We start from the raw sequence: 24,378 nt of genomic DNA on the forward strand, positions 1-24,378 counted from the left end.
GTTTGCAATGTGTTGAGAAGCTAAGGTCAGATCGATTGCTGACGGTATTGTGTTTGGAGGTTTTATCAATGTCGGCGAGCCATCGTTCATAATAATTAGGTCGCTATCTTCTAACAGTTTTACAATCAATTCCCCACGCGAACATGTATTGTTTCCTATGTTCCACATTGGATGGTGAGCATTTAAATCACCAGCTATTATGGTTTGGGAATTATTGTTGTTTACCCAGGAAAAAAGTTTGTTTAGGGGATCTTTTAATTGACTATTGTTGATCGGTGTTGGTGGGATGTAGGTTGATATGAAAGTAATAGGTTCTATTGTATTCAGTGTTTTTATTGCTATTGCTTCTATTGGTTTCAGATCAGGTAGGTCTATTTGTTGAAAAGCTATTTCTTCTTTAACTAAGAAGCCAACCCCTCCATATCCTTTCGCTCTAGTAGCTTTGGGGAATTTGTATCCGTTGAAATTAATAACTTCGGACGGTTTTAGCCAAATCTCCGAAAGTATTGCTAGATCTACTTTATTTTCAGTTAGAAAATTTAAGAGAAGAGCTCGTGTTTCAGTTGGACGAATGCTATTGATATTATATTGTAATATCTGCAAGTCTCTCGTAATTCTAGTCATAGTATGAAATGAATTATAAAATAATAAAATAAAAAAAGGTTAGAAAATTTAGAAGAAAAATTAAAAAATATATAAAAAGAATTTAAAATAATATAAGTAAAAAATTTAATAAAAAAAAACTTAAAAAAAATAAAATTAAAAAAAATTAAATTAAATTTATATTTGAATGAAATTAAATGTAATTAAGGAATAGATTTTAATATTGAGCTTAGTTCTTCGTTTATATTTATTAATAATAAATCTGAATTCCAGTCACCTGTATTTTTACTTGTTTGCTTATTTATTTGGTCTTGAAGTTGTTTAATTTTATAAAAAATTCCAGTATTATTTAATTCATTTATAATCTCATCTTTCAGTTCTTGTTTTATTTTTTCTAAATCTGTTGTTTTGTGGGGATTTTCTTTAAAAATATGGATTGGTTCTGGTATCATTTCATCCTGAGGGAATATTTTATTTGTTATTATTGGTTTTGGTTTTGGGCTTCTATTTTTTAAATCTGTTCTTGTGTTCCTTTCATTAGTTTCATTTTGTTTTGGTATTGGGTTTAATGGGGGAAATTGTTTGGGGGATTGAAGTCTTAATTGTTGAGAATTATTTGGTTTAGGGTATTGTCTGGATGCTTCTGAAAAGGTCAATTTCAGGTTAGCCATTGATATTCTTATTTGATCTTGTCTAAACCTTTCCGGGCAAATTTTGTTGTTCGCTTCGTGATTTCCATTACAATGCACACATTTTTTTCTATCCGAATTACACTCATTGCTTTTATGCTCAGATCCACAATCTCTACATCTAATTTTAGCCTTGCATGCATGAACCTTATGTCCATATCGCCAGCAGTTAAAACAAACTCTCAGGGGGAAGACATAAACTTCCACTTTCGCCAGAATTCCGTATAAACTTATTGTTTCTGGAAGGTTTTGTCCTTCTACAAAAATTTTAACTGAGTAAGTTGGAATTAGATCCTTATTTATCATTTTTTTAATTCTTTCTACTTTTTGTATTTTTTTGTTTGAAATTATATTTTCTTGTAGCTCAGTATCCGATATTGAAGGTGGAATGTTCCTGATTATACCGATAGATTGTTTAAAAATATTCGGCACAAAAATTTTATATTTGTAGGAATCCGTAATTATTTTTGAATTTATTAGCGTTTCTGCTTGTCTTGGTTTTTCATATGTGATTTTAAATCTGTTTTTACCAGCTTCAGTGAGAGTCGTATAGTTTTTAATTTGAGCGTTATGTAATATTTTTGCGATTTCCATAATATGGATCTTTTTTGTTTTATCATTTTTTTCTTCCTCCGTTAGCGTGGGTTCCATAAAAAAGGTTGTATAGGTTGTATTTTTAATCCAACCATCGTCAAACAAATTTTCTTTAAGTTTCCCTTTGCCTTTTTGCCTTTCTCTATAGAAAGGTATTAGAATTGCTGGAAAAACCGACTTTCGAACGGAGCCTCGGAGACCCATAGTGTTATATACCATTCGACTCAGCTCGACGAGATCGGAAAATGTCTGTGTGTGTGTGTGTGTATGTGTGTGTGTGTGTATGTGTGTGCACTTTTCGAAGATATTTGAACGCGCTCAATTTTCTCAGAGATGGCTCAACCGATTTTAACAAACTTAGGCTCGTTTGAAAGCTACTATCGGGGCATTGATCAAGTTCGAAGATAAAATGGCTGTGACTTTTGGTTTCGGAGATATGATTGTATAAGTGACGTAACCGACAAAAAGCGTTGTATTTGAACGCGCTCAATTTTCTCAGAGATGGCTGAACCGATTTGAACAAACTTGGACTCGTTTGAAAGCTACTGGCGGGCCATTGATCAAGTTCGAAGATCAAATGGCTGTGACTTTTGGTTCCGGAGATATGATTGTATAAGTGACGTAATCGACAAAAAGCGTTGTATTTGAACGCGCTCAATTTTCTCAGAGATGGCTGATCCGATTTTAACAAACTTGGGCTCGTTTGAAAGCTACTGTCGGGCCGTTGATCAAGTTCGAAGATCAAATGGTTGTGACTTTTGGTTCCAGATATATGATGGTATAAGTGACGTAACCGACAAAACACGTTGATTTTTACCGCTCTTGTATATATAAGGGTGCCAAAATTTTGGGATCAACTCTATTTTCGTAAAGTTCTAGTGCTCAAAAGTTTAAGCACCTCGAAAAAAGCCTTCATGCAAAATTTGACCTAAATCGGACATGCTTAAGGGGTGCTGCCCGGTGGTAAAGGTTTGACAATTATCGATCTTGAAAAAGCACCATAGGGGGGAGTACATGAAATTTCCAAAATCGAAAATTTTTTTTGATGCCAAAACTCTTAAAACTGCATAAAACATCGAAATTTAGTGTCATCTCAAAAAAAAATTTTTTTGAAAAAATCAACTTTCTGGGACTTAGAAAAATTTTCATATTTTTTCTAAGTCCCAAAAAGTCGATTTTTTCCAAAAAATTTTTTTTCGAGATGACACTAAATCTCGACGTTTCATGCAATTCTAAGCCTTTTGGCATCAAAATTTTTTTTTCGATTTTGAAAATTTCATGTACTCCCCCCTATGGTGATTTTTCAAGATATATGAAAATTTCACTAAGTGGACTAAGAAGGCTTTTTGCCTTTCTCTATAGAAAGGTATTAGAATTGCTGGAAAAACCGACTTTCGAACGGAGCCTCGGAGACCCATAGTGTTATATACCATTCGACTCAGCTCGACGAGATCGGAAAATGTCTGTGTGTGTGTGTGTGTGTGTGTATGTGTGTGTGTGTATGTGTGTGTGTGTGTATGTGTGTGCACTTTTCGAAGATATTTGAACGCGCTCAATTTTCTCAGAGATGGCTCAACCGATTTTAACAAACTTAGGCTCGTTTGAAAGCTACTATCGGGGCATTGATCAAGTTCGAAGATAAAATGGCTGTGACTTTTGGTTCCGGAGATATGATTGTATAAGTGACGTAACCGACAAAAAGCGTTGCATTTGAACGCGCTCAATTTTCTCAGAGATGGCTGAACCGATTTGAACAAACTTGGACTCGTTTGAAAGCTACTGGCGGGCCATTGATCAAGTTCGAAGATCAAATGGCTGTGACTTTTGGTTCCGGAGATATGATTGTATAAGTGACGTAATCGACAAAAAGCGTTGTATTTGAACGCGCTCAATTTTCTCAGAGATGGCTGATCCGATTTTAACAAACTTGGGCTCGTTTGAAAGCTACTGTCGGGCCGTTGATCAAGTTCGAAGATCAAATGGTTGTGACTTTTGGTTCCAGATATATGATGGTATAAGTGACGTAACCGACAAAACACGTTGATTTTTACCGCTCTTGTATATATAAGGGTGCCAAAATTTTGGGATCAACTCTATTTTCGTAAAGTTCTAGTGCTCAAAAGTTTAAGCACCTCGAAAAAAGCCTTCATGCAAAATTTGACCTAAATCGGACATGCTTAAGGGGTGCTGCCCGGTGGTAAAGGTTTGACAATTATCGATCTTGAAAAAGCACCATAGGGGGGAGTACATGAAATTTCCAAAATCGAAAATTTTTTTTGATGCCAAAACTCTTAAAACTGCATAAAACATCGAAATTTAGTGTCATCTCAAAAAAAAAATTTTTTGAAAAAATCAACTTTCTGGGACTTAGAAAAATTTTCATATTTTTTCTAAGTCCCAAAAAGTCGATTTTTTCCAAAAAATTTTTTTTCGAGATGACACTAAATCTCGACGTTTCATGCAATTCTAAGCCTTTTGGCATCAAAATTTTTTTTTCGATTTTGAAAATTTCATGTACTCCCCCCTATGGTGATTTTTCAAGATATATGAAAATTTCACTAAGTGGACTAAGAAGGCTTTTTGCCTTTCTCTATAGAAAGGTATTAGAATTGCTGGAAAAACCGACTTTCGAACGGAGCCTCGGAGACCCATAGTGTTATATACCATTCGACTCAGCTCGACGAGATCGGAAAATGTCTGTGTGTGTGTGTGTGTGTGTATGTGTGTGTGTGTGTGTATGTGTGTGTGTGTGTGTATGTGTGTGCACTTTTCGAAGATATTTGAACGCGCTCAATTTTCTCAGAGATGGCTCAACCGATTTTAACAAACTTAGGCTCGTTTGAAAGCTACTATCGGGGCATTGATCAAGTTCGAAGATAAAATGGCTGTGACTTTTGGTTCCGGAGATATGATTGTATAAGTGACGTAACCGACAAAAAGCGTTGTATTTGAACGCGCTCAATTTTCTCAGAGATGGCTGAACCGATTTGAACAAACTTGGACTCGTTTGAAAGCTACTGGCGGGCCATTGATCAAGTTCGAAGATCAAATGGCTGTGACTTTTGGTTCCGGAGATATGATTGTATAAGTGACGTAATCGACAAAAAGCGTTGTATTTGAACGCGCTCAATTTTCTCAGAGATGGCTGATCCGATTTTAACAAACTTGGGCTCGTTTGAAAGCTACTGTCGGGCCGTTGATCAAGTTCGAAGATCAAATGGTTGTGACTTTTGGTTCCAGATATATGATGGTATAAGTGACGTAACCGACAAAACACGTTGATTTTTACCGCTCTTGTATATATAAGGGTGCCAAAATTTTGGGATCAACTCTATTTTCGTAAAGTTCTAGTGCTCAAAAGTTTAAGCACCTCGAAAAAAGCCTTCATGCAAAATTTGACCTAAATCGGACATGCTTAAGGGGTGCTGCCCGGTGGTAAAGGTTTGACAATTATCGATCTTGAAAAAGCACCATAGGGGGGAGTACATGAAATTTCCAAAATCGAAAATTTTTTTTGATGCCAAAACTCTTAAAACTGCATAAAACATCGAAATTTAGTGTCATCTCAAAAAAAAATTTTTTTGAAAAAATCAACTTTCTGGGACTTAGAAAAATTTTCATATTTTTTCTAAGTCCCAAAAAGTCGATTTTTTCCAAAAAATTTTTTTTCGAGATGACACTAAATCTCGACGTTTCATGCAATTCTAAGCCTTTTGGCATCAAAATTTTTTTTTCGATTTTGAAAATTTCATGTACTCCCCCCTATGGTGATTTTTCAAGATATATGAAAATTTCACTAAGTGGACTAAGAAGGCTTTTTGCCTTTCTCTATAGAAAGGTATTAGAATTGCTGGAAAAACCGACTTTCGAACGGAGCCTCGGAGACCCATAGTGTTATATACCATTCGACTCAGCTCGACGAGATCGGAAAATGTCTGTGTGTGTGTGTGTGTGTGTGTGTGTATGTGTGTGTGTGTATGTGTGTGTGTGTGTATGTGTGTGCACTTTTCGAAGATATTTGAACGCGCTCAATTTTCTCAGAGATGGCTCAACCGATTTTAACAAACTTAGGCTCGTTTGAAAGCTACTATCGGGGCATTGATCAAGTTCGAAGATAAAATGGCTGTGACTTTTGGTTCCGGAGATATGATTGTATAAGTGACGTAACCGACAAAAAGCGTTGTATTTGAACGCGCTCAATTTTCTCAGAGATGGCTGAACCGATTTGAACAAACTTGGACTCGTTTGAAAGCTACTGGCGGGCCATTGATCAAGTTCGAAGATCAAATGGCTGTGACTTTTGGTTCCGGAGATATGATTGTATAAGTGACGTAATCGACAAAAAGCGTTGTATTTGAACGCGCTCAATTTTCTCAGAGATGGCTGATCCGATTTTAACAAACTTGGGCTCGTTTGAAAGCTACTGTCGGGCCGTTGATCAAGTTCGAAGATCAAATGGTTGTGACTTTTGGTTCCAGATATATGATGGTATAAGTGACGTAACCGACAAAACACGTTGATTTTTACCGCTCTTGTATATATAAGGGTGCCAAAATTTTGGGATCAACTCTATTTTCGTAAAGTTCTAGTGCTCAAAAGTTTAAGCACCTCGAAAAAAGCCTTCATGCAAAATTTGACCTAAATCGGACATGCTTAAGGGGTGCTGCCCGGTGGTAAAGGTTTGACAATTATCGATCTTGAAAAAGCACCATAGGGGGGAGTACATGAAATTTCCAAAATCGAAAATTTTTTTTGATGCCAAAACTCTTAAAACTGCATAAAACATCGAAATTTAGTGTCATCTCAAAAAAAAATTTTTTTGAAAAAATCAACTTTCTGGGACTTAGAAAAATTTTCATATTTTTTCTAAGTCCCAAAAAGTCGATTTTTTCCAAAAAATTTTTTTTCGAGATGACACTAAATCTCGACGTTTCATGCAATTCTAAGCCTTTTGGCATCAAAATTTTTTTTTCGATTTTGAAAATTTCATGTACTCCCCCCTATGGTGATTTTTCAAGATATATGAAAATTTCACTAAGTGGACTAAGAAGGCTTTTTGCCTTTCTCTATAGAAAGGTATTAGAATTGCTGGAAAAACCGACTTTCGAACGGAGCCTCGGAGACCCATAGTGTTATATACCATTCGACTCAGCTCGACGAGATCGGAAAATGTCTGTGTGTGTGTGTGTATGTGTGTGTGTGTGTATGTGTGTGTGTGTGTGTATGTGTGTGCACTTTTCGAAGATATTTGAACGCGCTCAATTTTCTCAGAGATGGCTCAACCGATTTTAACAAACTTAGGCTCGTTTGAAAGCTACTATCGGGGCATTGATCAAGTTCGAAGATAAAATGGCTGTGACTTTTGGTTCCGGAGATATGATTGTATAAGTGACGTAACCGACAAAAAGCGTTGTATTTGAACGCGCTCAATTTTCTCAGAGATGGCTGAACCGATTTGAACAAACTTGGACTCGTTTGAAAGCTACTGGCGGGCCATTGATCAAGTTCGAAGATCAAATGGCTGTGACTTTTGGTTCCGGAGATATGATTGTATAAGTGACGTAATCGACAAAAAGCGTTGTATTTGAACGCGCTCAATTTTCTCAGAGATGGCTGATCCGATTTTAACAAACTTGGACTCGTTTGAAAGCTACTGGCGGGCCATTGATCAAGTTCGAAGATCAAATGGCTGTGACTTTTGGTTCCGGAGATATGATTGTATAAGTGACGTAATCGACAAAAAGCGTTGTATTTGAACGCGCTCAATTTTCTCAGAGATGGCTGATCCGATTTTAACAAACTTGGGCTCGTTTGAAAGCTACTGTCGGGCCGTTGATCAAGTTCGAAGATCAAATGGTTGTGACTTTTGGTTCCAGATATATGATGGTATAAGTGACGTAACCGACAAAACACGTTGATTTTTACCGCTCTTGTATATATAAGGGTGCCAAAATTTTGGGATCAACTCTATTTTCGTAAAGTTCTAGTGCTCAAAAGTTTAAGCACCTCGAAAAAAGCCTTCATGCAAAATTTGACCTAAATCGGACATGCTTAAGGGGTGCTGCCCGGTGGTAAAGGTTTGACAATTATCGATCTTGAAAAAGCACCATAGGGGGGAGTACATGAAATTTCCAAAATCGAAAATTTTTTTTGATGCCAAAACTCTTAAAACTGCATAAAACATCGAAATTTAGTGTCATCTCAAAAAAAAATTTTTTTGAAAAAATCAACTTTCTGGGACTTAGAAAAATTTTCATATTTTTTCTAAGTCCCAAAAAGTCGATTTTTTCCAAAAAATTTTTTTTCGAGATGACACTAAATCTCGACGTTTCATGCAATTCTAAGCCTTTTGGCATCAAAATTTTTTTTTCGATTTTGAAAATTTCATGTACTCCCCCCTATGGTGATTTTTCAAGATATATGAAAATTTCACTAAGTGGACTAAGAAGGCTTTTTGCCTTTCTCTATAGAAAGGTATTAGAATTGCTGGAAAAACCGACTTTCGAACGGAGCCTCGGAGACCCATAGTGTTATATACCATTCGACTCAGCTCGACGAGATCGGAAAATGTCTGTGTGTGTGTGTGTGTATGTGTGTGTGTGTATGTGTGTGTGTGTGTGTATGTGTGTGCACTTTTCGAAGATATTTGAACGCGCTCAATTTTCTCAGAGATGGCTCAACCGATTTTAACAAACTTAGGCTCGTTTGAAAGCTACTATCGGGGCATTGATCAAGTTCGAAGATAAAATGGCTGTGACTTTTGGTTCCGGAGATATGATTGTATAAGTGACGTAACCGACAAAAAGCGTTGTATTTGAACGCGCTCAATTTTCTCAGAGATGGCTGAACCGATTTGAACAAACTTGGACTCGTTTGAAAGCTACTGGCGGGCCATTGATCAAGTTCGAAGATCAAATGGCTGTGACTTTTGGTTCCGGAGATATGATTGTATAAGTGACGTAATCGACAAAAAGCGTTGTATTTGAACGCGCTCAATTTTCTCAGAGATGGCTGATCCGATTTTAACAAACTTGGACTCGTTTGAAAGCTACTGGCGGGCCATTGATCAAGTTCGAAGATCAAATGGCTGTGACTTTTGGTTCCGGAGATATGATTGTATAAGTGACGTAATCGACAAAAAGCGTTGTATTTGAACGCGCTCAATTTTCTCAGAGATGGCTGATCCGATTTTAACAAACTTGGGCTCGTTTGAAAGCTACTGTCGGGCCGTTGATCAAGTTCGAAGATCAAATGGTTGTGACTTTTGGTTCCAGATATATGATGGTATAAGTGACGTAACCGACAAAACACGTTGATTTTTACCGCTCTTGTATATATAAGGGTGCCAAAATTTTGGGATCAACTCTATTTTCGTAAAGTTCTAGTGCTCAAAAGTTTAAGCACCTCGAAAAAAGCCTTCATGCAAAATTTGACCTAAATCGGACATGCTTAAGGGGTGCTGCCCGGTGGTAAAGGTTTGACAATTATCGATCTTGAAAAAGCACCATAGGGGGGAGTACATGAAATTTCCAAAATCGAAAATTTTTTTTGATGCCAAAACTCTTAAAACTGCATAAAACATCGAAATTTAGTGTCATCTCAAAAAAAAAATTTTTTGAAAAAATCAACTTTCTGGGACTTAGAAAAATTTTCATATTTTTTCTAAGTCCCAAAAAGTCGATTTTTTCCAAAAAATTTTTTTTCGAGATGACACTAAATCTCGACGTTTCATGCAATTCTAAGCCTTTTGGCATCAAAATTTTTTTTTCGATTTTGAAAATTTCATGTACTCCCCCCTATGGTGATTTTTCAAGATATATGAAAATTTCACTAAGTGGACTAAGAAGGCTTTTTGCCTTTCTCTATAGAAAGGTATTAGAATTGCTGGAAAAACCGACTTTCGAACGGAGCCTCGGAGACCCATAGTGTTATATACCATTCGACTCAGCTCGACGAGATCGGAAAATGTCTGTGTGTGTGTGTGTGTGTGTGTATGTGTGTGTGTGTGTGTATGTGTGTGTGTGTGTGTATGTGTGTGCACTTTTCGAAGATATTTGAACGCGCTCAATTTTCTCAGAGATGGCTCAACCGATTTTAACAAACTTAGGCTCGTTTGAAAGCTACTATCGGGGCATTGATCAAGTTCGAAGATAAAATGGCTGTGACTTTTGGTTCCGGAGATATGATTGTATAAGTGACGTAACCGACAAAAAGCGTTGTATTTGAACGCGCTCAATTTTCTCAGAGATGGCTGAACCGATTTGAACAAACTTGGACTCGTTTGAAAGCTACTGGCGGGCCATTGATCAAGTTCGAAGATCAAATGGCTGTGACTTTTGGTTCCGGAGATATGATTGTATAAGTGACGTAATCGACAAAAAGCGTTGTATTTGAACGCGCTCAATTTTCTCAGAGATGGCTGATCCGATTTTAACAAACTTGGGCTCGTTTGAAAGCTACTGTCGGGCCGTTGATCAAGTTCGAAGATCAAATGGTTGTGACTTTTGGTTCCAGATATATGATGGTATAAGTGACGTAACCGACAAAACACGTTGATTTTTACCGCTCTTGTATATATAAGGGTGCCAAAATTTTGGGATCAACTCTATTTTCGTAAAGTTCTAGTGCTCAAAAGTTTAAGCACCTCGAAAAAAGCCTTCATGCAAAATTTGACCTAAATCGGACATGCTTAAGGGGTGCTGCCCGGTGGTAAAGGTTTGACAATTATCGATCTTGAAAAAGCACCATAGGGGGGAGTACATGAAATTTCCAAAATCGAAAATTTTTTTTGATGCCAAAACTCTTAAAACTGCATAAAACATCGAAATTTAGTGTCATCTCAAAAAAAAATTTTTTTGAAAAAATCAACTTTCTGGGACTTAGAAAAATTTTCATATTTTTTCTAAGTCCCAAAAAGTCGATTTTTTCCAAAAAATTTTTTTTCGAGATGACACTAAATCTCGACGTTTCATGCAATTCTAAGCCTTTTGGCATCAAATTTTTTTTTTCGATTTTGAAAATTTCATGTACTCCCCCCTATGGTGATTTTTCAAGATATATGAAAATTTCACTAAGTGGACTAAGAAGGCTTTTTGCCTTTCTCTATAGAAAGGTATTAGAATTGCTGGAAAAACCGACTTTCGAACGGAGCCTCGGAGACCCATAGTGTTATATACCATTCGACTCAGCTCGACGAGATCGGAAAATGTCTGTGTGTGTGTGTGTGTGTGTGTGTATGTGTGTGTGTGTATGTGTGTGTGTGTGTATGTGTGTGCACTTTTCGAAGATATTTGAACGCGCTCAATTTTCTCAGAGATGGCTCAACCGATTTTAACAAACTTAGGCTCGTTTGAAAGCTACTATCGGGGCATTGATCAAGTTCGAAGATAAAATGGCTGTGACTTTTGGTTCCGGAGATATGATTGTATAAGTGACGTAACCGACAAAAAGCGTTGTATTTGAACGCGCTCAATTTTCTCAGAGATGGCTGAACCGATTTGAACAAACTTGGACTCGTTTGAAAGCTACTGGCGGGCCATTGATCAAGTTCGAAGATCAAATGGCTGTGACTTTTGGTTCCGGAGATATGATTGTATAAGTGACGTAATCGACAAAAAGCGTTGTATTTGAACGCGCTCAATTTTCTCAGAGATGGCTGATCCGATTTTAACAAACTTGGGCTCGTTTGAAAGCTACTGTCGGGCCGTTGATCAAGTTCGAAGATCAAATGGTTGTGACTTTTGGTTCCAGATATATGATGGTATAAGTGACGTAACCGACAAAACACGTTGATTTTTACCGCTCTTGTATATATAAGGGTGCCAAAATTTTGGGATCAACTCTATTTTCGTAAAGTTCTAGTGCTCAAAAGTTTAAGCACCTCGAAAAAAGCCTTCATGCAAAATTTGACCTAAATCGGACATGCTTAAGGGGTGCTGCCCGGTGGTAAAGGTTTGACAATTATCGATCTTGAAAAAGCACCATAGGGGGGAGTACATGAAATTTCCAAAATCGAAAATTTTTTTTGATGCCAAAACTCTTAAAACTGCATAAAACATCGAAATTTAGTGTCATCTCAAAAAAAAATTTTTTTGAAAAAATCAACTTTCTGGGACTTAGAAAAATTTTCATATTTTTTCTAAGTCCCAAAAAGTCGATTTTTTCCAAAAAATTTTTTTTCGAGATGACACTAAATCTCGACGTTTCATGCAATTCTAAGCCTTTTGGCATCAAAATTTTTTTTTCGATTTTGAAAATTTCATGTACTCCCCCCTATGGTGATTTTTCAAGATATATGAAAATTTCACTAAGTGGACTAAGAAGGCTTTTTGCCTTTCTCTATAGAAAGGTATTAGAATTGCTGGAAAAACCGACTTTCGAACGGAGCCTCGGAGACCCATAGTGTTATATACCATTCGACTCAGCTCGACGAGATCGGAAAATGTCTGTGTGTGTGTGTGTATGTGTGTGTGTGTGTATGTGTGTGTGTGTGTGTGTGTATGTGTGTGCACTTTTCGAAGATATTTGAACGCGCTCAATTTTCTCAGAGATGGCTCAACCGATTTTAACAAACTTAGGCTCGTTTGAAAGCTACTATCGGGGCATTGATCAAGTTCGAAGATAAAATGGCTGTGACTTTTGGTTCCGGAGATATGATTGTATAAGTGACGTAACCGACAAAAAGCGTTGTATTTGAACGCGCTCAATTTTCTCAGAGATGGCTGAACCGATTTGAACAAACTTGGACTCGTTTGAAAGCTACTGGCGGGCCATTGATCAAGTTCGAAGATCAAATGGCTGTGACTTTTGGTTCCGGAGATATGATTGTATAAGTGACGTAATCGACAAAAAGCGTTGTATTTGAACGCGCTCAATTTTCTCAGAGATGGCTGATCCGATTTTAACAAACTTGGACTCGTTTGAAAGCTACTGGCGGGCCATTGATCAAGTTCGAAGATCAAATGGCTGTGACTTTTGGTTCCGGAGATATGATTGTATAAGTGACGTAATCGACAAAAAGCGTTGTATTTGAACGCGCTCAATTTTCTCAGAGATGGCTGATCCGATTTTAACAAACTTGGGCTCGTTTGAAAGCTACTGTCGGGCCGTTGATCAAGTTCGAAGATCAAATGGTTGTGACTTTTGGTTCCAGATATATGATGGTATAAGTGACGTAACCGACAAAACACGTTGATTTTTACCGCTCTTGTATATATAAGGGTGCCAAAATTTTGGGATCAACTCTATTTTCGTAAAGTTCTAGTGCTCAAAAGTTTAAGCACCTCGAAAAAAGCCTTCATGCAAAATTTGACCTAAATCGGACATGCTTAAGGGGTGCTGCCCGGTGGTAAAGGTTTGACAATTATCGATCTTGAAAAAGCACCATAGGGGGGAGTACATGAAATTTCCAAAATCGAAAATTTTTTTTGATGCCAAAACTCTTAAAACTGCATAAAACATCGAAATTTAGTGTCATCTCAAAAAAAAATTTTTTTGAAAAAATCAACTTTCTGGGACTTAGAAAAATTTTCATATTTTTTCTAAGTCCCAAAAAGTCGATTTTTTCCAAAAAATTTTTTTTCGAGATGACACTAAATCTCGACGTTTCATGCAATTCTAAGCCTTTTGGCATCAAAATTTTTTTTTCGATTTTGAAAATTTCATGTACTCCCCCCTATGGTGATTTTTCAAGATATATGAAAATTTCACTAAGTGGACTAAGAAGGCTTTTTGCCTTTCTCTATAGAAAGGTATTAGAATTGCTGGAAAAACCGACTTTCGAACGGAGCCTCGGAGACCCATAGTGTTATATACCATTCGACTCAGCTCGACGAGATCGGAAAATGTCTGTGTGTGTGTGTGTGTATGTGTGTGTGTGTATGTGTGTGTGTGTGTGTATGTGTGTGCACTTTTCGAAGATATTTGAACGCGCTCAATTTTCTCAGAGATGGCTCAACCGATTTTAACAAACTTAGGCTCGTTTGAAAGCTACTATCGGGGCATTGATCAAGTTCGAAGATAAAATGGCTGTGACTTTTGGTTCCGGAGATATGATTGTATAAGTGACGTAACCGACAAAAAGCGTTGTATTTGAACGCGCTCAATTTTCTCAGAGATGGCTGAACCGATTTGAACAAACTTGGACTCGTTTGAAAGCTACTGGCGGGCCATTGATCAAGTTCGAAGATCAAATGGCTGTGACTTTTGGTTCCGGAGATATGATTGTATAAGTGACGTAATCGACAAAAAGCGTTGTATTTGAACGCGCTCAATTTTCTCAGAGATGGCTGATCCGATTTTAACAAACTTGGACTCGTTTGAAAGCTACTGGCGGGCCATTGATCAAGTTCGAAGATCAAATGGCTGTGACTTTTGGTTCCGGAGATATGATTGTATAAGTGACGTAATCGACAAAAAGCGTTGTATTTGAACGCGCTCAATTTTCTCAGAGATGGCTGATCCGATTTTAACAAACTTGGGCTCGTTTGAAAGCTACTGTCGGGCCGTTGATCAAGTTCGAAGATCAAATGGTTGTGACTTTTGGTTCCAGATATATGATGGTATAAGTGACGTAACCGACAAAACACGTTGATTTTTACCGCTCTTGTATATATAAGGGTGCCAAAATTTTGGGATCAACTCTATTTTCGTAAAGTTCTAGTGCTCAAAAGTTTAAGCACCTCGAAAAAAGCCTTCATGCAAAATTTGACCTAAATCGGACATGCTTAAGGGGTGCTGCCCGGTGGTAAAGGTTTGACAATTATCGATCTTGAAAAAGCACCATAGGGGGGAGTACATGAAATTTCCAAAATCGAAAATTTTTTTTGATGCCAAAACTCTTAAAACTGCATAAAACATCGAAATTTAGTGTCATCTCAAAAAAAAATTTTTTTGAAAAAATCAACTTTCTGGGACTTAGAAAAATTTTCATATTTTTTCTAAGTCCCAAAAAGTCGATTTTTTCCAAAAAATTTTTTTTCGAGATGACACTAAATCTCGACGTTTCATGCAATTCTAAGCCTTTTGGCATCAAAATTTTTTTTTCGATTTTGAAAATTTCATGTACTCCCCCCTATGGTGATTTTTCAAGATATATGAAAATTTCACTAAGTGGACTAAGAAGGCTTTTTGCCTTTCTCTATAGAAAGGTATTAGAATTGCTGGAAAAACCGACTTTCGAACGGAGCCTCGGAGACCCATAGTGTTATATACCATTCGACTCAGCTCGACGAGATCGGAAAATGTCTGTGTGTGTGTGTGTATGTGTGTGTGTGTGTATGTGTGTGTGTGTGTATGTGTGTGTGTGTGTGTATGTGTGTGCACTTTTCGAAGATATTTGAACGCGCTCAATTTTCTCAGAGATGGCTCAACCGATTTTAACAAACTTAGGCTCGTTTGAAAGCTACTATCGGGGCATTGATCAAGTTCGAAGATAAAATGGCTGTGACTTTTGGTTCCGGAGATATGATTGTATAAGTGACGTAACCGACAAAAAGCGTTGTATTTGAACGCGCTCAATTTTCTCAGAGATGGCTGAACCGATTTGAACAAACTTGGACTCGTTTGAAAGCTACTGGCGGGCCATTGATCAAGTTCGAAGATCAAATGGCTGTGACTTTTGGTTCCGGAGATATGATTGTATAAGTGACGTAATCGACAAAAAGCGTTGTATTTGAACGCGCTCAATTTTCTCAGAGATGGCTGATCCGATTTTAACAAACTTGGACTCGTTTGAAAGCTACTGGCGGGCCATTGATCAAGTTCGAAGATCAAATGGCTGTGACTTTTGGTTCCGGAGATATGATTGTATAAGTGACGTAATCGACAAAAAGCGTTGTATTTGAACGCGCTCAATTTTCTCAGAGATGGCTGATCCGATTTTAACAAACTTGGGCTCGTTTGAAAGCTACTGTCGGGCCGTTGATCAAGTTCGAAGATCAAATGGTTGTGACTTTTGGTTCCAGATATATGATGGTATAAGTGACGTAACCGACAAAACACGTTGATTTTTACCGCTCTTGTATATATAAGGGTGCCAAAATTTTGGGATCAACTCTATTTTCGTAAAGTTCTAGTGCTCAAAAGTTTAAGCACCTCGAAAAAAGCCTTCATGCAAAATTTGACCTAAATCGGACATGCTTAAGGGGTGCTGCCCGGTGGTAAAGGTTTGACAATTATCGATCTTGAAAAAGCACCATAGGGGGGAGTACATGAAATTTCCAAAATCGAAAATTTTTTTTGATGCCAAAACTCTTAAAACTGCATAAAACATCGAAATTTAGTGTCATCTCAAAAAAAAATTTTTTTGAAAAAATCAACTTTCTGGGACTTAGAAAAATTTTCATATTTTTTCTAAGTCCCAAAAAGTCGATTTTTTCCAAAAAATTTTTTTTCGAGATGACACTAAATCTCGACGTTTCATGCAATTCTAAGCCTTTTGGCATCAAAATTTTTTTTTCGATTTTGAAAATTTCATGTACTCCCCCCTATGGTGATTTTTCAAGATATATGAAAATTTCACTAAGTGGACTAAGAAGGCTTTTTGCCTTTCTCTATAGAAAGGTATTAGAATTGCTGGAAAAACCGACTTTCGAACGGAGCCTCGGAGACCCATAGTGTTATATACCATTCGACTCAGCTCGACGAGATCGGAAAATGTCTGTGTGTGTGTGTGTGTGTGTATGTGTGTGTGTGTGTATGTGTGTGTGTGTGTATGTGTGTGCACTTTTCGAAGATATTTGAACGCGCTCAATTTTCTCAGAGATGGCTCAACCGATTTTAACAAACTTAGGCTCGTTTGAAAGCTACTATCGGGGCATTGATCAAGTTCGAAGATAAAATGGCTGTGACTTTTGGTTCCGGAGATATGATTGTATAAGTGACGTAACCGACAAAAAGCGTTGTATTTGAACGCGCTCAATTTTCTCAGAGATGGCTGAACCGATTTGAACAAACTTGGACTCGTTTGAAAGCTACTGGCGGGCCATTGATCAAGTTCGAAGATCAAATGGCTGTGACTTTTGGTTCCGGAGATATGATTGTATAAGTGACGTAATCGACAAAAAGCGTTGTATTTGAACGCGCTCAATTTTCTCAGAGATGGCTGATCCGATTTTAACAAACTTGGACTCGTTTGAAAGCTACTGGCGGGCCATTGATCAAGTTCGAAGATCAAATGGCTGTGACTTTTGGTTCCGGAGATATGATTGTATAAGTGACGTAATCGACAAAAAGCGTTGTATTTGAACGCGCTCAATTTTCTCAGAGATGGCTGATCCGATTTTAACAAACTTGGGCTCGTTTGAAAGCTACTGTCGGGCCGTTGATCAAGTTCGAAGATCAAATGGTTGTGACTTTTGGTTCCAGATATATGATGGTATAAGTGACGTAACCGACAAAACACGTTGATTTTTACCGCTCTTGTATATATAAGGGTGCCAAAATTTTGGGATCAACTCTATTTTCGTAAAGTTCTAGTGCTCAAAAGTTTAAGCACCTCGAAAAAAGCCTTCATGCAAAATTTGACCTAAATCGGACATGCTTAAGGGGTGCTGCCCGGTGGTAAAGGTTTGACAATTATCGATCTTGAAAAAGCACCATAGGGGGGAGTACATGAAATTTCCAAAATCGAAAATTTTTTTTGATGCCAAAACTCTTAAAACTGCATAAAACATCGAAATTTAGTGTCATCTCAAAAAAAAATTTTTTTGAAAAAATCAACTTTCTGGGACTTAGAAAAATTTTCATATTTTTTCTAAGTCCCAAAAAGTCGATTTTTTCCAAAAAATTTTTTTTCGAGATGACACTAAATCTCGACGTTTCATGCAATTCTAAGCCTTTTGGCATCAAAATTTTTTTTTCGATTTTGAAAATTTCATGTACTCCCCCCTATGGTGATTTTTCAAGATATATGAAAATTTCACTAAGTGGACTAAGAAGGCTTTTTGCCTTTCTCTATAGAAAGGTATTAGAATTGCTGGAAAAACCGACTTTCGAACGGAGCCTCGGAGACCCATAGTGTTATATACCATTCGACTCAGCTCGACGAGATCGGAAAATGTCTGTGTGTGTGTGTGTGTGTGTATGTGTGTGTGTGTGTATGTGTGTGTGTATGTGTGTGCACTTTTCGAAGATATTTGAACGCGCTCAATTTTCTCAGAGATGGCTCAACCGATTTTAACAAACTTAGGCTCGTTTGAAAGCTACTATCGGGGCATTGATCAAGTTCGAAGATAAAATGGCTGTGACTTTTGGTTCCGGAGATATGATTGTATAAGTGACGTAACCGACAAAAAGCGTTGTATTTGAACGCGCTCAATTTTCTCAGAGATGGCTGAACCGATTTGAACAAACTTGGACTCGTTTGAAAGCTACTGGCGGGCCATTGATCAAGTTCGAAGATCAAATGGCTGTGACTTTTGGTTCCGGAGATATGATTGTATAAGTGACGTAATCGACAAAAAGCGTTGTATTTGAACGCGCTCAATTTTCTCAGAGATGGCTGATCCGATTTTAACAAACTTGGGCTCGTTTGAAAGCTACTGTCGGGCCGTTGATCAAGTTCGAAGATCAAATGGTTGTGACTTTTGGTTCCAGATATATGATGGTATAAGTGACGTAACCGACAAAACACGTTGATTTTTACCGCTCTTGTATATATAAGGGTGCCAAAATTTTGGGATCAACTCTATTTTCGTAAAGTTCTAGTGCTCAAAAGTTTAAGCACCTCGAAAAAAGCCTTCATGCAAAATTTGACCTAAATCGGACATGCTTAAGGGGTGCTGCCCGGTGGTAAAGGTTTGACAATTATCGATCTTGAAAAAGCACCATAGGGGGGAGTACATGAAATTTCCAAAATCGAAAATTTTTTTTGATGCCAAAACTCTTAAAACTGCATAAAACATCGAAATTTAGTGTCATCTCAAAAAAAAATTTTTTTGAAAAAATCAACTTTCTGGGACTTAGAAAAATTTTCATATTTTTTCTAAGTCCCAAAAAGTCGATTTTTTCCAAAAAATTTTTTTTCGAGATGACACTAAATCTCGACGTTTCATGCAATTCTAAGCCTTTTGGCATCAAAATTTTTTTTTCGATTTTGAAAATTTCATGTACTCCCCCCTATGGTGATTTTTCAAGATATATGAAAATTTCACTAAGTGGACTAAGAAGGCTTTTTGCCTTTCTCTATAGAAAGGTATTAGAATTGCTGGAAAAACCGACTTTCGAACGGAGCCTCGGAGACCCATAGTGTTATATACCATTCGACTCAGTTCGTCGAGATCGGAAAATGTCTGTGTGTGTGTGTGTGTGTGTGTGTATGTGTGTGTGTGTGTGTGTATGTGTGTGTGTGTGTATGTGTGTGCACTTTTCGAAGATATTTGAACGCGCTCAATTTTCTCAGAGATGGCTGAACCGATTTGAACAAACTTGGGCTCGTTTGAAAGCTACTGTCGGGCCATTGATCAAGTTCGAAGATCAAATGGCTGTGATTTTTGGTTCAGGAGATATGATTCTATAAGTGACGTAACCGACAAAAAGCGTTGTATTTGAACGCGCTCAATTTTCTCAGAGATGGCTGAACCGATTTGAACAAACTTGGGCTCGTTTGAAAGCTACTGTCGGGCCATTGATCAAGTTCGAAGATCAAATGGCTGTGATTTTTGGTTCCGGAGATATGATTCTATAAGTGACGTAACCGACAAAAAGCGTTGTATTTGAACGCGCTCAATTTTCTCAGAGATGGCTGATCCGATTTCAACAAACTTGGGCTCGTTTGAAAGCTACTGTCGTGCCATTGATCAAGTTCGAAGATCGAATGGTTGTGACTTTTGGTTCCAGAAATATGATTGTATAAGTGACGTAACCGACAAAACACGTTGATTTTTACCGCTCTTGTATATATAAGGGTGCCAAAATTTTGGGATCAACTCTATTTTCGTAAAGTTCTAGTGCTCAAAAGTTTAAGCACCTCGAAAAAAGCCTTCATGCAAAATTTGACCTAAATCGGACATGCTTAAGGGGTGCTGCCCGGTGGTAAAGGTTTGACAATTATCGATCTTGAAAAAGCACCATAGGGGGGAGTACATGAAATTTCCAAAATAAAAATTTTTTTTTGATGCCAAAACTCTTAAAACTGCATAAAACATCGAAATTTAGTGTTATCCCGAAAAAATTTTTTTTTGAAAAAATCAACTTTCTGGGACTTAGAAAAATTTTCATATTTTTTCTAAGTCCCAAAAAGTCGACTTTTTCAAAAAAATTTTTTTTCGAGATGACACTAAATCTCGACGTTTCATGCAATTCTAAGCCTTTTGGCATCAAAAATTTTTTTTCGATTTCGAAAATTTCATGTACTCCCTCCTATGGTGATTTTTCAAGATATATGAAAATTCCACTAAGTGGACTAAGAAGGGTTTTGCCTTTCTCTATAGAAAGGTATTAGAATTGCTGGAAAAACCGACTTTCGAACGGAGCCTCGGAGACCCATAGTGTTATATACCATTCGACTCAGCTCGACGAGATCGGAAAATGTCTGTGTGTGTGTGTGTGTGTGTATGTGTGTGTGTGTGTATGTGTGTGTGTGTGTATGTGTGTGCACTTTTCGAAGATATTTGAACGCGCTCAATTTTCTCAGAGATGGCTCAACCGATTTTAACAAACTTAGGCTCGTTTGAAAGCTACTATCGGGGCATTGATCAAGTTCGAAGATAAAATGGCTGTGACTTTTGGTTCCGGAGATATGATTGTATAAGTGACGTAACCGACAAAAAGCGTTGTATTTGAACGCGCTCAATTTTCTCAGAGATGGCTGAACCGATTTGAACAAACTTGGACTCGTTTGAAAGCTACTGGCGGGCCATTGATCAAGTTCGAAGATCAAATGGCTGTGACTTTTGGTTCCGGAGATATGATTGTATAAGTGACGTAATCGACAAAAAGCGTTGTATTTGAACGCGCTCAATTTTCTCAGAGATGGCTGATCCGATTTTAACAAACTTGGGCTCGTTTGAAAGCTACTGTCGGGCCGTTGATCAAGTTCGAAGATCAAATGGTTGTGACTTTTGGTTCCAGATATATGATGGTATAAGTGACGTAACCGACAAAACACGTTGATTTTTACCGCTCTTGTATATATAAGGGTGCCAAAATTTTGGGATCAACTCTATTTTCGTAAAGTTCTAGTGCTCAAAAGTTTAAGCACCTCGAAAAAAGCCTTCATGCAAAATTTGACCTAAATCGGACATGCTTAAGGGGTGCTGCCCGGTGGTAAAGGTTTGACAATTATCGATCTTGAAAAAGCACCATAGGGGGGAGTACATGAAATTTCCAAAATCGAAAATTTTTTTTGATGCCAAAACTCTTAAAACTGCATAAAACATCGAAATTTAGTGTCATCTCAAAAAAAAATTTTTTTGAAAAAATCAACTTTCTGGGACTTAGAAAAATTTTCATATTTTTTCTAAGTCCCAAAAAGTCGATTTTTTCCAAAAAATTTTTTTTCGAGATGACACTAAATCTCGACGTTTCATGCAATTCTAAGCCTTTTGGCATCAAAATTTTTTTTTCGATTTTGAAAATTTCATGTACTCCCCCCTATGGTGATTTTTCAAGATATATGAAAATTTCACTAAGTGGACTAAGAAGGCTTTTTTTAGATTAGCATCATTGTTCTCATACAAATAGGCAACGCAAATGTCAAGCACTAGTTTGGAAAAATGATGCTGACTGTGTGACATAAACACTGAAGCATGCTTTTGTGAACTACTCGAGTCAATCTGAATCAATTGGCGTCTAAAATTATTTAATAAATGTATGAAACATATTTTCATGAGACTGTTATGAAAGAAGAGAAAGGCATTATCACACCACTAGGTGGATTAAGAAGGGTTTTTTCTTTTCATTTCACTAAATTCCTGTTCATTTGGAATATTTTCAGTTTTATTTTTTAAAAAATTTTTGTGTGAGATCGAATCAAAATTTGTTTTTTTTCTTTTCCCACTTTCTTTTTCGTCTTTAGTGAACTCGGTATCACTAATGTCCGAATAAGTTATTTGAACATCTTCCATTTCCTCAATAGAGTTGGAGTTACTCAAATTTCCGCGAAAAGGAGGATCATCGTCCCCTTTTGCGTCATCACTGCCTTTAACCTCACTCATTGAAGGTTCACCCACCCCACTACTCGAATGCACTATAACCTACAAAATCTGGGATCTAACATGCGGTCTTTTAGTGAGTACTTACCCTAGATAAATCAAAAAGCTGTGGAACATTTAAACTTCACTAATTGACTCAACGTAGTCATCACCGACTTTATCAGTCACAACGAGAAAAGGAAGCACCTTTTATTTTCGCTAAAATTTCTATCTACAGACGCCACACGAACTTGACTGTAACGAGGCTAAATTTTACGACTTGCTGTAACAACGATTAGATCGGAAGTGTGTGTTCTTCCATTGATGATTTATTTTTGTTTTGTTTTGCTTCCTAATGACAGTTGCGTTTACGCCAAATTATAGGTTGCCTTACTATAGATTGGCAAAACTTAACTGAACTAGATAGGTATAGGTGAAATCATACAGAAATGTTCAAAACGACGAATGTAACAATGAGAGATTCTCTTTGTTTACTTTCTCTTTCGATTATTACGGTACTTTTAGCAATCCTTCTCTCCAGGTATTTACAGATAATAATAACTAAAGCTATCATATTTCAATCTGTATTGAAGAAATTCCCGAAAAAGCAGGAATATTTCGCAATAATCGATAGAGAAAGTAAACAAAGAGAATCTCTCATTGTTACATTCGTCGTTTTGAACATTTTATACAGAAATTATTTTGGATTGAAATGTTTGTTTATTTATCTGGAAAAGCCTAGAGTTTATAGTGATTTCGCCCAAGGTTGCAAAATTTATTAACTATTGTGGTTATTATTATTCGAATATTTTGCAGAAGTAGCTTGTTACGATTTTGAGAAAAATTGGCTTAGAAATAATATAGCACCTAGCGACGAGGTGCTACGTTGTTGGAATGACACATTTTTAATTCGTTACAAGGAAATTTTGGAAAACCAACAATCAGATCGTCAACATATCATCGAGCAGTGGCCAAGATTAACTGATCCTGATGGCTATTTGTTGGTAAGCTTTTTATATGTTGCATATTTTGGTTGACTTACACTGTTTATAAAATATTTGTTTCGTGTATAATTAATAGGTTGATGCAGATTTCATTGCTTTATTTGGTGCAAACAAGACAGATTTATTCAACGAATGGGATAAATTTTCACACACGTTCGAAAAATACATAAAAAATTCGCAGATTAAGGACAAATTCAGCTTGACCCTTTCAAAACAGTTGGACTCAGAAGGGATACAAGCAGGTAACAATAAAATTAATGAATTTTATTTGAAAATAAATCTGAAATCTGATTTAACAATACCTATTATTCTCTTACAGATTATCGATACTATATCATCTCTGTATTGTTCCACTCTATCATAAAACCAATTCGAACATCAGAAAACAAATTACCTACGATTGTTCAAGCACAGAGGGATCTATGTGTGATATGCGATAGCGAAGACGAGTGCATTAATACCATCAAGTCAATGCGTGACGACTTCAAAGCTGCTCAACAATCACTATTTCCACGCATTTTCACAATAAAACAAGAAGATTCGCTGACTAAATTTTTCGTTGTGTGCAACGGGCTGGAGTTTAAATTGCCTACATATTTGCGAGCCTTGGATGTAGCACTCAAACTAAAATTCGTATTAAACGTGAAATTTTCTGAGAGTACGGAACTATTTTGGGGATTCGTGACACGTCATTTCTATAACATAAACTATCAAAATAAGTCAAAGAATAACCAAATTTTACTACTAGAACAATATTTATTGAATCAGAAATAAATATGGCCGGCATATCCTGCTTCAAGTGCGGACAAGTTTTTCTGGATTCAATCCTGTACTTCAAACACCTCAGTGGAATTCATGGTGTAACATCCTTCTCCTTAATCATGTGCACTTTGTGCCGACCACAATCAGCTTTCCAATCAATGTACACTTTCAAACGACATGTCGCACAACAGCATCGCCAACAATTTGCAAACATTGAGGAAAATTTCGATGATTTTGCCGGTCCAAATGAGCGCACCGATTCCCAGAAAATAATTTCGCCGGCTGTTGATAGATTACATTGTGATGTAGATGCTGCACCAGAAACGAAATCTGTTGATCGGTTACCGATATTATCTCCATTAAATCCAGTAATTTCAAAACCAAATTCAATTTACCAGGAAGAAGAAAAAATTCTTGTAATTAGAAATATGCTGAGAGAAAAATGTTTTAATTTTACACTAAATATGTACGCTAAAAAAACATTTCCCAGAAATGAGGTGAAAAACATACAGCAAGCTATATGTAAAGAAATAATAAGTCCGATTGTAGGCGCTTTGAATGAACTGTACGATGTACCGAAAAATCGAATGTATG

At 37.0% G+C, this 24,378-nt stretch overlaps 1 protein-coding gene across 1 annotated transcript; it reads left to right on the top strand.

Annotated features, from left to right (window-relative positions):
• The first annotated feature begins 143 nt into the window (after window positions 1-143).
• On the top strand, window positions 144-23,831 carry LOC131429297 (uncharacterized). Its single transcript, XM_058593356.1, has 4 exons — window positions 144-174; window positions 22,835-23,022; window positions 23,099-23,264; window positions 23,342-23,831. Exons 1-4 carry the CDS (start codon window positions 144-146, stop codon window positions 23,794-23,796), a joined length of 840 nt encoding a protein of 279 aa, XP_058449339.1. The 3' UTR covers window positions 23,797-23,831.
• Window positions 23,832-24,378: the final 547 nt, after the last annotated feature.

This window comes from Malaya genurostris, chromosome 2 (assembly GCF_030247185.1).
Source record: "Malaya genurostris strain Urasoe2022 chromosome 2, Malgen_1.1, whole genome shotgun sequence".
Lineage (NCBI taxonomy): Eukaryota > Metazoa > Arthropoda > Insecta > Diptera > Culicidae > Malaya > Malaya genurostris.

Bases quoted from the DNA above. Each gene is read 5' to 3' on its own strand.
- LOC131429297 (XM_058593356.1), top strand. From the start codon at position 144: ATGTATTGTTTCCTATGTTCCACATTGGATG. The intron at 175-22,834 runs GTGAGCATTTAA...AATATTTTGCAG, and splicing joins CCTATGTTCCACATTGGATG to AAGTAGCTTGTTACGATTTT. The intron at 23,023-23,098 runs GTAAGCTTTTTA...TATAATTAATAG, and splicing joins ATCCTGATGGCTATTTGTTG to GTTGATGCAGATTTCATTGC.